Genomic DNA, 14,886 nt, shown 5'->3' with positions numbered 1-14,886 from the left:
ACAGCATCAGAGCTGATGGAAGAAACCCTCTTATCAGGAATTTCATCTACTTTCTCATCAGTTACTTTTCCTCAATGATGTGATGGGTCATATACAGAGCAACTCAAAGCAATGCTGAAATTTTGCTTGGTGTAATTCCTACAATGATGTTACCAAAGACATTTCTAGAAGCTCTAAATTTGGTGCTTCTTTAAAAAAGGAAACAATTATATTTTTAATATACAATCTATACAGTTATGAGATCTTAACTGATCACAGATGCAATGTCCATGACTGCTTTTCCTGGAGTACAAAATAGTGATATTTCTATATGTGGCTTCAAAAATGCCCAGCAAGAAGATGCTATAGAAGCAAGAGGGACCAGATCACACGTGCCTCTGCAATAGGGCAGAATGTGCCAATACACAAGTGTGCAAATGGTACAGATTAAAGCTCTTCCAGTGTCAACTGGATGGCTTGCTTCAGACAAGCTTTAATCTTTGTAGCTAGGGTAACAGTCACAATAAGGAAGTTCATACTGAAAAAGTACGCAGCACTCAGGCTCAGTAACTGGGGTCCAGGGTGTGTGGTAGAGAAACATTTAAAGGGACACTGTCAAGGTTAGAGGGACCAAATTTGACCTTTTGTTTCTTCCCTCTGTCTGCTGAGCAGCCCACTTGATTCATAACACTTTCCCCTTTAATCCACCCACACCCCCCCCACAAAAAAACCTTTTTACATGCGCTTTCAATGACAAAAACTCAAATGGCACCAGCCCAACATATAGGCGCAACTCTACAACAACAAACCAGTGTGAATGTATGATGGAGAGGATCTTTGGAAGGGAAAGATCTAAAGTTTCAAGCTTTTAATGGGTTATTGTAAACAGTGAAGAAAATGATTTGAAAAATTATTAAAAAAAAATACCTTGACAGTGTCCTTTTAACCAGTGCAGCAGAGAGAGAAATAAACTGTAAATAACAGCCCAACAGCCACGTCAAGTTTAGTTTTGTACGACAGCAGTAAAATCAAGGCTTTAAACACATAGCATGACAGAAGCATTCTGTTAGCTCAGAAGCTGCAACCACCAGAGAAATAAGGAACAGACTGTATAGACACCAAAATGGGAAAGTCAAGGCATATAAATGGGCAAAAGAAAAGCAGCTGGTGGGGATTGGGGGTGGGGGGTGGTGAGGGTATAAAGGGAGATGGTGTCAGAAAGCAGTGAGGAATAAAGCAAAACTCAATAAAACAGAAAAAGAGAAACACAGAACAGTGACGAGAACAACAAAATCAAACAAACAAACAAACAAACACCAAACCAAAAGATTACTGCCTCCTCTGACTGACAGCAAGGATGACAGACTGCATCTCTGGTCCACTGACTGGGGTCCACTGCTCTAATTCGAGACTCCGCTCTTCAGAATAAGAGAAACAGCACTTAGGCCCCATCTGTTTTCCACCTAGTTAAGCACTTTTAAGACTGTTGCCAGAGAGACCAGGGATAGTTCTGAAACCTGGAGTTTTTCCCCATTAACTTTAAAATTCCACTTTGAAATTTAAGAAATATTTGGAAAACAGCAAATACCTGTCCATTAGGAAATCAACACTGGGAAAAAACCAAAATGTATTTTTGATATATTTAAATCTTGAATCTGTTTCTAAAATCAAGCTGGTCAGGTATGTTCTACTTGACAATGAAAAGAACTGACAAACCTGAGCAGCCCTTAAGTACCTGTTTCAGGTTACCATCTTCCCCTTGGTGAGAACCCTTGAACTGTTAGTTCCACGAATAGTTGTTGAAAGGAGCTGAAATACTGGCCATCTTTAAACACAAGTCACAATTTTAATTTTACCTGGCCATTCTATTCTAGCTTCTTATACTGCATCCTGAGAAAAGAACCTCGCAAATGATTGCAAAAGGCTAACAAGTACCATGTTGATGGCAGCTGGATTTCTAGATTACAACATATTAAGAACCTATTAACAACAAATTAAGAAGGAAAAGGATCTCTGATATCATTTTCTTTTAAAAAAAAAAAAAATTTTTTTTAACGTTTATTTATTTTTGGGACAGAGAGAGACAGAGCATGAACAGGGGAGGGGCAGAGAGAGAGGGAGACACAGAATCTGAAACAGGCTCCAGGCTCTGAGCCGTCAGCCCAGAGCCCAACGTGGGGCTCGAACTCACAGACTGCGAGATTGTGACCTGAGCTGAAGTCGGACGCTTAACCGACTGAGCCACCCAGGCGCCCCTCTGATATCATTTTCTAGCAAAGAATCAAACAAAAAGGGTATCACTTGACACAGATTTTTTTTAAAACAGATTTCGATTCTGACTTTTCAGAGCCATTTATTTCTCTATGAAAGGCTCCAAAGAGCTCCTTCAAACTAAGAATCTGGTGAGTCTCACGGCTCTGAATGGGTACAATCTTGATTGCTTTGATCCTGTAGAAATTATATGGAGCATCCCTGAACAAGGCTGGGGGAAGAGCAGCCTGTGTATCTAGCCCATGTAGAATACATTTAAGGAGAACCAAGCGACTTTCTGGATAAGGTCCCTAATCCTGCAAGAAGTCATCTCATAGGAAGGCAGCTCTCCTTAGTCCTACCTCTAGTTGCACTGTCATCATGAGGTCTTTAGTAGGTCTTCAAAACACTGCCCATTTCTCTGACTTCCAGTCTGCATAAGTTCTCTAGCAGCAAGGCAGACTGGAGTTATGGGCAGGTAGGTTCTAGACACCCAAAGTTCTGAGATTTAGCCAGAGAAATCCTCAGGAAGAGTAATACAATGAAAAATAGCTATAGTGACCCAATTTGACCAACAGAGGCTTTGGTAAATCTCTGCTGATACCATTTCCATGCACTTCTAAAATTATGATCAAACGAAAGATTAAGATTAGTACCTTTGGTAAAACCTGGAAGAAAAATTTACATCGGAAGAGTCTTTAATTTAAATTCCCAAATAGCTAAAAGAAAGGAGATATAGCATTATATAATCCCTAAAGGGAGAATAAGAACAACAGGTGTGTCCCTAATCTAAATAAGATTCATTGTGATTCTAGAAATGGAGATGGTTGCCTCCTTCCAATTTTTTACCTCATAAGAAATCTTTAGGAGGTGTCATAGACTTCCATAAACCAGTAACTAAGCTGTGTGAAGGCACACACAACATGTCTAAGGAGTTCACTCTAGTAGTTTCTAGCACATAGTAGAGATGCTCCATAAATTTATTAAATGAGTAATAGAGGTGCTCCATAAATTTATTAAATGAATAATAAAGTTTGGAAAAGCAAAGTCAGTATTATAACTATATTAGAAAGGAAAGTAACTGTTTTACAACTTTAGGAACATTAAAGGCAGGCATGAGATTTTTTGATTTATAAAATGTAAAAGAGAAACTACCATTAAAATACTAAAACTATTTCCACAAAGGAATAGGAAGACTGAAAAGGGCAGTAGTTCTGTGTCAAAAGTGTGACTAACCTAATAAGCATCACTGTATGTGAATATAGGCAAAAACTTGGTAAACTGTGGTAGGTACTGAGTATACACCCAATTGATGGCCTTTATAAAAGACCCAGTACTTGTTACCTGTCAAGTATATTTTTCTTCCTCATAACAGTTGAGCCACTCCCAAGGAGAAAATCAAGATCTGTTTCTCCAAGTAACTGAGTCTTTGGGCCTCACTTTGTAAAAAACAAAACAAAACAAAAAAACCCCAAAAAAACCCAGAAGAAACAACTCCCTCCCCCCACCATGGAGACCAGAGATCTTATAATGAATACATAATGCTACAGCACCGAAGGAATTTAATTAAGGTACCTTTTCATTACTCAAAAAAGCCAAAACAAAAGTCAATTTTAAAGCCCCTGAGTTACTAGTTGGTGTATAGGAGATACAGAAAACATTTACAGTTGTATTTCTCCCATCTCCCCACCAATCCATGTTTCCAGTATCCTCACTGGTGACTCCCAAAATAGTTCTGAAATATGAATTACCCCTGTTTCCCAACTATCTCCATATCCAGTTACAACATAGTTCACAGTTTAACTCCATCATCAGTCAATCTGAGGGCAGCTGTTGTACTGGCTCTGTTTTTACAGGCTCAGAAGACACTTCTATTCACTGCGATATCCTATGTTAGAACCAAATAAGAAAGCCCTTGTTCTAGTCATCTGGAGCCATAAAAAAAGCTTCTATCAAAAACAAACACAGAAGCTCAACAGCCTAGCTGCCAGTGCACAACCACAGAGAATAAAGAAGTGAACTCTTTCAGGGATTCTTACGATTGTGATTAAAACAACAAGTTAACAGAGCAAAAACCACTTGCTATGTGATTTTTCTCGCACAGCAGCAAAATGACTAGGTATGGTGGATGTGTTAAGACCGTATTACAAATGATATTTGTCACTCTGAGTTAACTGCTGACTTTGTGTAAGATGAAAATTAATTTCTATGTACTAACAGAACCATCACATCACCTTCTTTCGCACTGAGGCTGTCCACAAAGAATGAAGACAATCCCATTTCATTCGACAGTTTACTAAAGAAAATCAATGGCTGAGTGAATGTCCACTCTAAGGCGGCTTTGATGCCTCCTTAGTATTAACTAATAAAAGAAAGCTCTTGGAGAAGGAGACTCAGCTGATGCACACAGGCAACTGGGGTTGCACACACTTATTCCAGCCCCCATCTTCTCTGAAGTACAGGCATGCCTCAGAGATACTGCGTTCAGTTCCAGACCACAATAAACTGAGTCAAATGAATTTTTTGGTTTCCCAGTGCATATAAAAGTTTTTTTACACAGTACTGTAGTCTAAGTGTGCAACAGCACTATGTCTACAAAACAATGTACACACATTAGTTCAAAAATACTTTATTGCTAAAAAAAAAAAAATGCTAACCATCATCTAAGCTCTCAGTAAGCTATAATCACCGTTCACAGATTACCATAACAAATAATAATCAGAAACTCTGAAATACTGTGAGAATTACCAAAACCTGACACAGAGACACAAAGTTAGCAAATGCTGCTGGAAAAATGGTGCCAATACCCTTGCTCTATGCAAGGTTGCCACAAACCTTCAATTTGTGTTAAAAAGGTGGGGGGGGGGGGCAATATCTGTAAGTGTAGTAAAGCAAAGTGCAACAGAACAAGGTATGCCTGTAAGGAAATTTGATCTGGAACACCAGGCAATATATCTTGGGTTCTACAACGTATTGACTACAATGACCCTATGCAAACACCATGTCTCAGCTTTAGATTCTTCCCCTGCAAAATGAGAGAATGAAGTAACTGACCTACTTAATCCTCAGTTTCTAAAGTCAAGAAACATATTTGCAATTATAAGCAAAATTAATGGAACTAGAAGCTCTTAGTGCCTGTCCCATAAGCCAAAAGCCAATCTACTGTTTAAAAAGTGTCCATTTCTACTTTGAGCTAGACTATTGGGAACAGCAAGGTACAGAAACATTAACATGTCTTATGTTTGATTAACTCAAGGCAAACAGGACTCAAAGCTGCAAAGAATTTTCTCCCAAATTTGACAGTGCCTGAAGAATCCTCCTTACTACTCTAGCTATTGCACCAAATAGGAACAAACTGACTTAGGCCATGCTTGAGGGGAATACCGGTATACTATCTGGAAACAAATGTCTTTAAAAATGTGTTAAAGTTCCTCTAACACCAAGAAAAGAGATAACCATTTCTCTAGAGATTTCTACTATAAAAAATTCTTTTTATTATTAGAAAGACTAAATAAACCTGTTCTACATTCAGGGGAGTCTAAAGAAAAAGACAATGTGTCTCAACGATCATCTTTGGTTTGGATTCCGTTACTTCTTGAGGATTAATGTAATATCCGCTTCAGAGACTTTGCTTCAATTCATTTCTCTACATTACTGCCTATCTACTTAAAACACCTATCTGCTCTCATCCCTCTGAAGTCCCAACCTACAAATCAGCACAGTAAGCAACACCCTACCCTCCACCCTCAACTTCAGCTTTGTATCTTACCCTCACCAGTATAATCTCATCCTCCTTCAGAAGCCTCTCCAAGTAAACATTTAAGAACAAAACAAAAAACCAAAAGGGGCACATGGGTGGCTCAGTTAAGTGTCCAGGTCTCTATTCCGTTTTAGGTTGTGATCTCACAGTTCATGGATGGAGTCCCATGTTGGGCTTTATGTTGATAGTGTGGAGCCTGCTTGGGATTCTCTCTGTCCCTCTCTCTCTGCCCCTCCCTCACTTGTGCTCATGCTCTCTCTCAAAATAAATAAATAAATATTAAAAAAAAAAAAAAAAGAAAGAAAGAAACCAACCTGTCTTAAACCTTCCTCTACAACCACGGTAAGTTCTAAGCCATCTTCACCAATGCTTTTTCCCTCCAAATCTCTTTCCATTCTTGCCCTTCCCACTTTCAGAGAGAGTGTCTCTCTCTCACCACCCCCCACCCTTGGCTCTTCTGTAGCAATTTATCCTTTATCTAACCTTGATTTTATGTTAATCTGCCTTGATTTTATGTTCCTCATATATGTATCAGTAATGTTTGTGGTTGGGGTCTTTTCTTTTGTTTCAGTGGTGAGGGAAGAGGGGGAGCACAGATTTTTAAAAACATTGTTTTTTTAATGTTTGAGAGAGAGACAGAGTGAGTAGAGGAGGGGCAGAGAAGGGAGACACAGAACCTGAAGCAGACTCTTGGCTCTGAGCTGTCAGCACAGAGCCTGATGTGGGGCGCAAACTCAAAAACCATGAGATCATGACCTGAGCCGAGGTTAGACACTTAACCAACTGAGTCACCCAGGAGCCCAGGGGGAAGCACAGATTTTAATGACACTTACAATTCCGGATGTTCTTGGGTTCATAAAATATCTGGAGTCACTAGAATTTAAGACCCTTGAGGGCAGAGAATACATAGTCAATGCTGAGAACAATGCCAGATCTTCGTAAATATTTAATAAATACTTGTTGACTGACTGTGATTGCTTTAAAACACCCCAGACTAAGGGAGCCTGGGTGGCTCAGTCAGTTGAGCATCCAGCTCTTGATTTTGGCTCAGGTCATGATCCCAGAGTTACGGGATTGAGCCCCATGTTGGCTCTGTCTCCCTCCCTCCCTCTGCCCCTTCCCTGCCTTGCCCCAGCTCACTCTTAAAAAAAAAAAAAAAAGAGAGAGAGAGACAGAGACAGAGAACTTAACAGATGCAACAAGACTGGAATAAGTGAAAGTTTATTATATTATACTATTCTACTATTTTTTTTTCTTAAACATTTTATTTTTAAATAATCTCTACACCCAAATTAGGGCTTGAACTCACAACCCCAAGATAGAGAGTAGCATGCTCCACTGACTGAGCCGGCCAGGTGCCCCTGCTTTTGTATAGGTTTGAAAATTTCCATAATATAAAGCTGGGGAAAAATCATCTGTGTACATGCTCCACTAGACTGTACGGTCTTATATTCCAGAGACTGTCTTATTCCTCTCTATAGCCTTTACAGATCTTTACAGTGTAACAAAAGTTTACTGAATGGTTTTTTTGTTTTGTTTTGAGAGGAGAGTGCACACCTCTGCGTAGCGTGCGTGTGTGCACACACGTGCACGCACGCAGGAGGCGCAGAGGGAGAGACAGAGTCTTAAGCAGTCCCTGCACCCAGTGCAGAGCCTGACATGGGGCTTGATCTCACGACCAAGTAAGATCATGACCTAAGCCAAAATCAAGAGTAAGACACTCAACTGAGCCACCCAGGCACCCCAGAAGTTTACTGAAATTTTTTTTTCTCTGAATTGCTGAGTTAACCTCTACTTCCTCCTTTTTTTCTTGCTCATTCTATTTTGTTTATGCTGCCAGAGGCTAACCTGCGCCCCGCAAACAAGCCCTGGGAGGAATCTGAACCCAGACTGATGTGAATGGGAGCCAAAGCATTCCCTGAAAGTCTGTCTTCTTCTGATATGAACCCCATAAAACCTAAAGGCTTTAGTGAGGATGTACATGGAACTTAGACTAAATTCAAGAGTTGGGACCGTACCCTTTTTAGCAACAATAGCTAAACTATATGCATATCGAATCTTCCCTTCCTCAAAATATAATGATGCTTATATCCCCAGAATTATAAACTTCTTCATTCTTGATAGGGGAAGAGTTAGTAAAAATTTTTGAATACAAACTTTTGAATTTCACCCACCCTCCAAAATTAGGACTCACTTATAGTCTAAGCCTCTCAACATAGTTGTTAAACTACTCTCACTCTCCATAGCAAACATCACTTCCACACTATTATCTGCTAAGTGTGGAAGCTCCTATGCCTCTGGTCAACAAATACTTTAATCTACCAAAGCATCTGAGTTCAGTATCACCAGCTGGTTATTAGCTCAACAAAATCTTGAACCTACACACACAAAACTGAAGTCATAAAGAGCACACAGAGCTAAAGCACATGATGGAAGGCACAATACAAAGAAACGAAGAATCAGGCGTCAATTCCACAGGTCTCTTAGAGTAGGTGGCCACAGCCAAACAAAAAAATTACCTGTCTACCTAGCCTTCATTAAATGTCTAAAGATAAATGCCTAAATAGGCATGCAAATTTGCATTTATACAGTAATAATCCTTTCCTATATAGCTCAGAGTTAAGGAACAATAAGAATATCACATCATTTCTACCTTTGGCCCATACTGGTATGTGTGCACGTTCATCCACACATTTCCCCCACATTGTTGTTTTCAACTGAACCAAATAAATTTTGAAAAGTTCTGTTTGTCCTCAACTTACTGCTTGTCCATTGGCTTCATAAAGTGGGCATTTTTGCTTGATCTTGGCCAGTTCCATATTTACTTGTTTGCTGACCACAGCCATGGGATTCCCTCCTAAAAAAAACTCAAACTATTATATTCAACACAACTATGAAAAGAGAACAAAAAATTGAAGCAAAAGTATTTTTACTAAAAATTTAAAATACTCAAAGCTTAGGGTACGTGAAGTATAGATCAAAAAATGCCCAAAGTAAATGTAGGATATATGAAATAGGTAAGATAAGCATAAAGAAGGAAAAAAACCCCATGTTAGTTAACATTTTATTATAGATCCTTCTAGATTTTGTGTGCATAAAATTAGAGACATACACACACAAAAGGATCATAACACATGTACTGTTTTGTAATCTTCTTTCAACTTAGCAATAAACTGGCCATCATTTCAGGTTAATATAAGGCTACATAATTTTTAGTGGCTGTATAGTTCACTTTGTATAATAATTTAATCTTCAGAACTATGGGTTCTAATGTTTTGCTGTGCCACATGTAAAAAGCTCCCAACAACATGGCTCACTTGTCATTTTCTTGGGATAATTTCCGAGAACTGAATCTGCTAATAGGTCAAAACATGTACAATTTAAATTTTGCATATAGTGATGTATCTTTTCAGAAAGACTATTTGTCAATCTACCTCTTATGAACACTAAGAACAGTATCCTAAACCAAAATATCTTAAAGCCACATTTACGGCTTTAAAACAGAAGCTTGATAATGAGTCTCAGACCTTGTTTAACAGGACACTAAGGACTACTTACCAAGACCTGTTACTACCATAGCTCCAAGATCAGCTACATAGTTTCCCTTGCGAAATGTAGCCACTCGTCCACCCACTCGATCCTGTTTTCAGAAATTAAATGGCTAAAATCATCAATTCTATTTTAACCATGAGAACCTGGCATGGTACCATCCCAGGCCTCTTCTTTTATAATTTAACAAGGTATAGTTTATACATAGCATGCAGTGTGGGCACAATGAGCAAACAAAGTTTAACTATTTGAGGGAGTGAAAGGTTAATGAATGACACAGAATTAAGTGACAGGGGATAGAAAACAATTTGACAGCCAGAAATACTATTTAACTATAGCTACTATTCTCTCTCTACCCAGCTGTCTCTAATACCATTTACTATACAGGCTGACCAAGGGCCACTCACACACAGAAAATATCTGTTCACAAATTGTAACGTAGCACTAAATGCCATCTTTCTACCACCATGTTCTGACTCTTGCCCTTCATCCCCTAAGTCAGCTGGGAATGACAGATGACTTCAACAAATGATTCTCCAGTGCAGCCCCATGCCCAGGGGCAGGGTGTCTACTGAGCATAAACTTTTGACAATAGCTCTCATTCCTCAACAGGCCCTGGTTTATCTCTGCTGACCAGGGAGGTTCCATGGGAAAAATTACTGAGCTGTAGTGATACTTCAATCATGGATATTATGAGAATACTCTGTAACCTCCAAATAAACAAAAGTAAAACAAAAACCTGTCAGCTAGATTAGGACCCTGCATGGGTAGGGATCATAATGATCCCATTATTCATCACTGTATTGCTAGTACACAGGGCAAGAGGGCACACAAAAGTTTCCTGAATTACCTATAAAATATTATTTTTAGTAAGACCACATAAAAATTATTTTGATTTCTTCATACTCTATTTGAAAAGAATATTTTAAAAAATTAGCATTAAAAAGCAACCTAGATTGTACTGCACAAAACATTTTGAAAGCTTCTATAAAATTTTAGATTTTTAGGTTACCTGAGAAGTGTTTGTTTTATTGTTCTTTTTTAAATGGTGTAAGCCCAGGGAGGCCTTTAAGCCACTGGAAGATAACTAAATATCAAAAATTACCCATGAAAATAATCTGAATAGTAGCATCCTAATTTGATGTTCTTTTTTCCCCCACTCTGTGCCATCATCCCTTTCCTCCTTCAATTTCCATTTCTCTTTCTAGGACAAATGATAAGGGAACCAATATACTGGCTTCATCAGGCCCTCAAGACAGCTGCTGCCTGAGAAGCACCTCTTTTACTATTAAACAGGGAACACAATTCACTATGTTCCACACTAAAAATAACTGCCACCTGCACAGGGTACGTCCATGAAGGCCCGAAATTTGAAAGCTAACTGCAAGAAACAATGACTTGAAAATATCCGTCAAAGGGCTATATGGACCATTCACAAACTCTAAATACTCACTGAACACCTTTCAAAGCTTTACTGTCAAAAATGCTTTATCCAATATAGTAACACTATCTAAAACACTTTGAGTACTATATAAATCAGTTTGGTTTCGTTCAAGTTGTAGGATTCATTAATTTGCAACAGATAATTTCTTATTGCACTGACGAATACCTATCATATTTCTATTAGGTTAGCTCCTAAACACAAAATAAAATTCTTACCCTGGCTTCCAAAAGTGTAACATCCATTCCGAAACTTTGTAATTGACGAGCTGCTGCCAAGCCAGAGACCCCAGAGCCTATGATAATTACCTTTCCTGTCTTTTTAGCTAAAAGTAAAAAACAAAAATTACAATATTTGGTCGTAGGTTTAAGAATTTGTATTCATCATTTTTTTAAATCATGAAAACCTCTAGGTTCTTAACATATCATGATGTCTTACCAAGTAAACAGTTCACTTATTTTCAAAATAGAGAAACTAATACAAATTAGCAAATATCTGAAACTTATAAACTTTAATTCAATGTTAAAAATTTATAAATGAAATCCTTTAAACATTAACTTTCTCATTACACCTCAGTCATCTGCTTTGGTATCTGTGACTGGTTAACTTATGACTATCTGTTTCATTTACTTCCCAATTATACTAGGACAATTTGAGTAGCCAATTTATTCTTAAAGCTGTTTTCTTTCAGCTGTACTTCTGCAGTCCTTAGTATCTCTTTTTGCAGAATTATTAAAGCATCAAAAATAAATAAATATATGTGTTAATTCCCAAAATATCCCTATCTCCTGGATTCCTGGCAGTATAAAGAACTGGTCAATGAGAGAAAACCTCAAATCTCTGCTTTCATAACAGATTTCTCTTGTTTTTAACAATTTTTTTTTTAATGTTTATTTATTTTTGAGAGAGAGAGACAGACAGAGTGTGAGTGGGTGAGGGGCAGAGAGAGAGACACAGAATCCGAAGGAGGCTCCAGGCTCCAGGTTCTGAGCTATCAGCACAGAGCCCGATGCGGCACTCACAAGTTGCAAGATCATGACCTGAGCTGAAGTCGGACATTTAACCGACTGAGCCACCCAGGCGCCCCAACAAATTTTGTTTTCTGATTTTTCTTAAATTTGAAATTCAGAATCTTTCACTAAAGTACACCTGTCAGACCAGAAACTACAAGAAATGCACATTTATGAAGAGATTTTACTTTAAATCTCTTTAGACTAAGAAATTAAAAAAAAAATGCTAAAAGCCTCCTAGAAATAAAACAGAGTCCTAGAATTGTAACTTAAGACCACGAAGTCCACTGGCCAAGTCCTTACTTGGTAGGGGTTTTATCCTTTTGTAGATGCCGAAGTTGATAAGACCGTGACGCTCTAAATAACTGTGAACTCGGTGGACAAGCACAGTGTCACCTACGGAATAAATGGATTTTACAACATATTTATATTTTAGGCAGCTTAAACAGAAAGCTCTTTAACTCTTCTGTTTTTCCATCATGAAGTTATTCTGTAGTACATATTATCCACGAGCCTCAGATAATGTGACTCCTTTAGAAAAGTGATTCCTAGCATATTAGTCTATGATGTAGTCCAAAACACATATCATAGAATTTGCTATTTTAAAAAAGGACAATACGCTATAGATGAAATAAAGGATAAAACCAACCCTTTAAAACTAGTATTATATCAGTTACTTTGACAAAAATTTTTCAAGACTTTGTTGGTGGCAAGCGGAAAATGAGAAAGCCAGACAGCCAGCCAATCAAATGTCAACAAGGTACACCGTGGATTAACGTTGAAATGTAGTCCTTGGGAAATTATTAGCAATCTCTTGAACTTACAATGTAAAAACTAATAATTAAAAACACACATAATAGTTTTCTATAAGGCTTATTTTTGCATAGCACAAGGCAAAGATGGAAATATGAGTGAAAAACTCATTATCAGCGAACTATGAGCCAAAACTAGTCCCACTAAAAACACCACTTACTGTTGTAAGGCGCTTCTAATTGTTGAAGAGTGGCCTCAAAGGTCAGCTGAATCTTTGGATTATCCAACCACAACTGCAACTGTATTTAAATGATAGAAATTTTATTACACGAGCAGACATAGACTTTAAAATATCTTTTCAACTTTAAGGTCTCAAATATACACTTTCCTTTCATTGAAACAGTGAGGGTTATATTCCTGACAAACTGATAGAACACAAAGCCAGGTCAAATGAGTGAATTATTGAAGAAGCTGGAAGATGGCACAAAAACAGACACATAGACCAATGGAATAGAATAGAGACCCCAGAAGTGGACCCACAAATGTATGGCCAACTAACCTTTGACAAAGCAGGAAAAAATATCCAATGGAAAAAAGACAGTTTCTTTAACAAATGGTGCTGGGAGAACTGGACAGCAACATGCAGAAGAATGAAACTAGATCACTTTCTTACACCATTCACAAAAATAAACTCAAAATGGATGAAGGCCCTGAATGTGAGACAGGAAACCATTAAAACCCTAGGGAGAAAGCAGGAAAAAAACCTCTCTGACCTCAGCTGCAGCAATTTCTTACTCAACACATCTCCAAAGGCAAGGGAATTAAATGCAAAAATGAACTATTGGGACCTCATCAAGATAAAAAGCTTCTGCACTGCAAAGGAAACAATCAACAAAACTAAAAGGCAACCAGCGGAATGGGAAAAGATATTTGCAAATGACATATCGGATAAAGGGCTACTAGTATCCAAAATCTACAAAGAACTCACCAAATTCCACATCCAAAAAACAATCCAGTGAAGAAATGGGCAAAAGACATGAATAGACACTTTTCTAAAGAAGACATCCAGATGGCCAACAGGCACATGAAAAGATGCTCAACGTCACCCCTCATTAGGGAAATACAAATCAAAACCACACTGAGATACCACCTCATGCCGGTCAGAGTGGCTAAAATGAACAAATCAGGAGACTACAGATGCTGAAGAGGATGCGGAGAAATGGGAACCCTCTTGCACTGTTGGTGGGAATGCAAACGGTGCAGCTGCTCTGGAAAACAGTGTGGAGATTCCTCAAAAAATTAAAAATAGATCTACCCTATGACCCAGCAATAGCACTGCTAGGAATTTACCCAAGGGATATAGGAGTGCTGATGCATAGGGGCACTTGTACCCCAATGTTTACAGCAGCAATTTCAACAATAGCCAAATTATGGAAAGAGCCTAAATGTCCATCAACTGATGGATGGATAAATAGAACGTGGTTTATACATACAATGGAATACTACTTGGCAATGAGAAAGAATGAAATCTGGCCATTTGTAGCAATGTGGATGGAACTGCAGAGTGTTATGCTAAGTGAAGTAAGTCATACAGAGAAAGACAGATACCATATGTTTTCACTCATATGTGGATCCTGAGAAACTTAACAGAAGACCAGAGGGGAGGGGAAGGGGAAAAAAAAAAAGTTACAGAGAGGGAAGGAGGCAAACTATGAGAGACTCTTAAATACTAAGAATACCCTAAGAACTGAGGAACTAAGAACTAAGAATACTAAGAACTGAGGGTTGATGGGAGGTGGGGAAGAGGGGAAAGTGGGTGATGGGCATTGAGGAGGGCACCTGTTGGGATGAGCACTGGGTATTGTATGGAAACCAATTTGACAATAAATTATACACAAACACACACACACAATTTATATATATATAACGAAGAAGCTGCAAGATATTTAGCCTAAAAAAACAAAAAAAACAAAAAAAACAAAAAAACCTAGTAACTTGCCAGTATCATACAGCAGTTACAGGACTCTGGAGATACTGAGCAGGTAAAATCCACAAAATCAGGGGCACCTGGGTGGCTCAGTTGGTTGAGCATCTGACTCTAGCTCAGGTCATGATCTCACAGTTCATGAGTTTCAGCCTGGCTC

At 38.4% G+C, this 14,886-nt stretch overlaps 1 protein-coding gene across 2 annotated transcripts in view; it reads right to left on the bottom strand.

Annotated features, from left to right (window-relative positions):
- KDM1A (lysine demethylase 1A) overlaps positions 1-14,886 on the bottom strand; it is a 64,833-nt gene that overhangs the window by 15,306 nt on the left and 34,641 nt on the right. For both annotated transcript variants that reach the window (XM_042951080.1, XM_042951081.1), the window contains 5 exons: positions 12,963-13,041; positions 12,293-12,385; positions 11,198-11,304; positions 9,548-9,629; positions 8,752-8,846 (listed from right to left, as the gene is read on the bottom strand). In XM_042951080.1, the coding sequence (XP_042807014.1) occupies positions 8,752-8,846; positions 9,548-9,629; positions 11,198-11,304; positions 12,293-12,385; positions 12,963-13,041 (456 nt within the window). The remainder of the gene's footprint in view (positions 1-8,751; positions 8,847-9,547; positions 9,630-11,197; positions 11,305-12,292; positions 12,386-12,962; positions 13,042-14,886) is intronic.

This window comes from Panthera leo, chromosome C1 (genome assembly GCF_018350215.1).
Source record: "Panthera leo isolate Ple1 chromosome C1, P.leo_Ple1_pat1.1, whole genome shotgun sequence".
Taxonomy (NCBI): domain Eukaryota; kingdom Metazoa; phylum Chordata; class Mammalia; order Carnivora; family Felidae; genus Panthera; species Panthera leo.
This window is presented reverse-complemented; position numbering and strand designations above follow the sequence as displayed.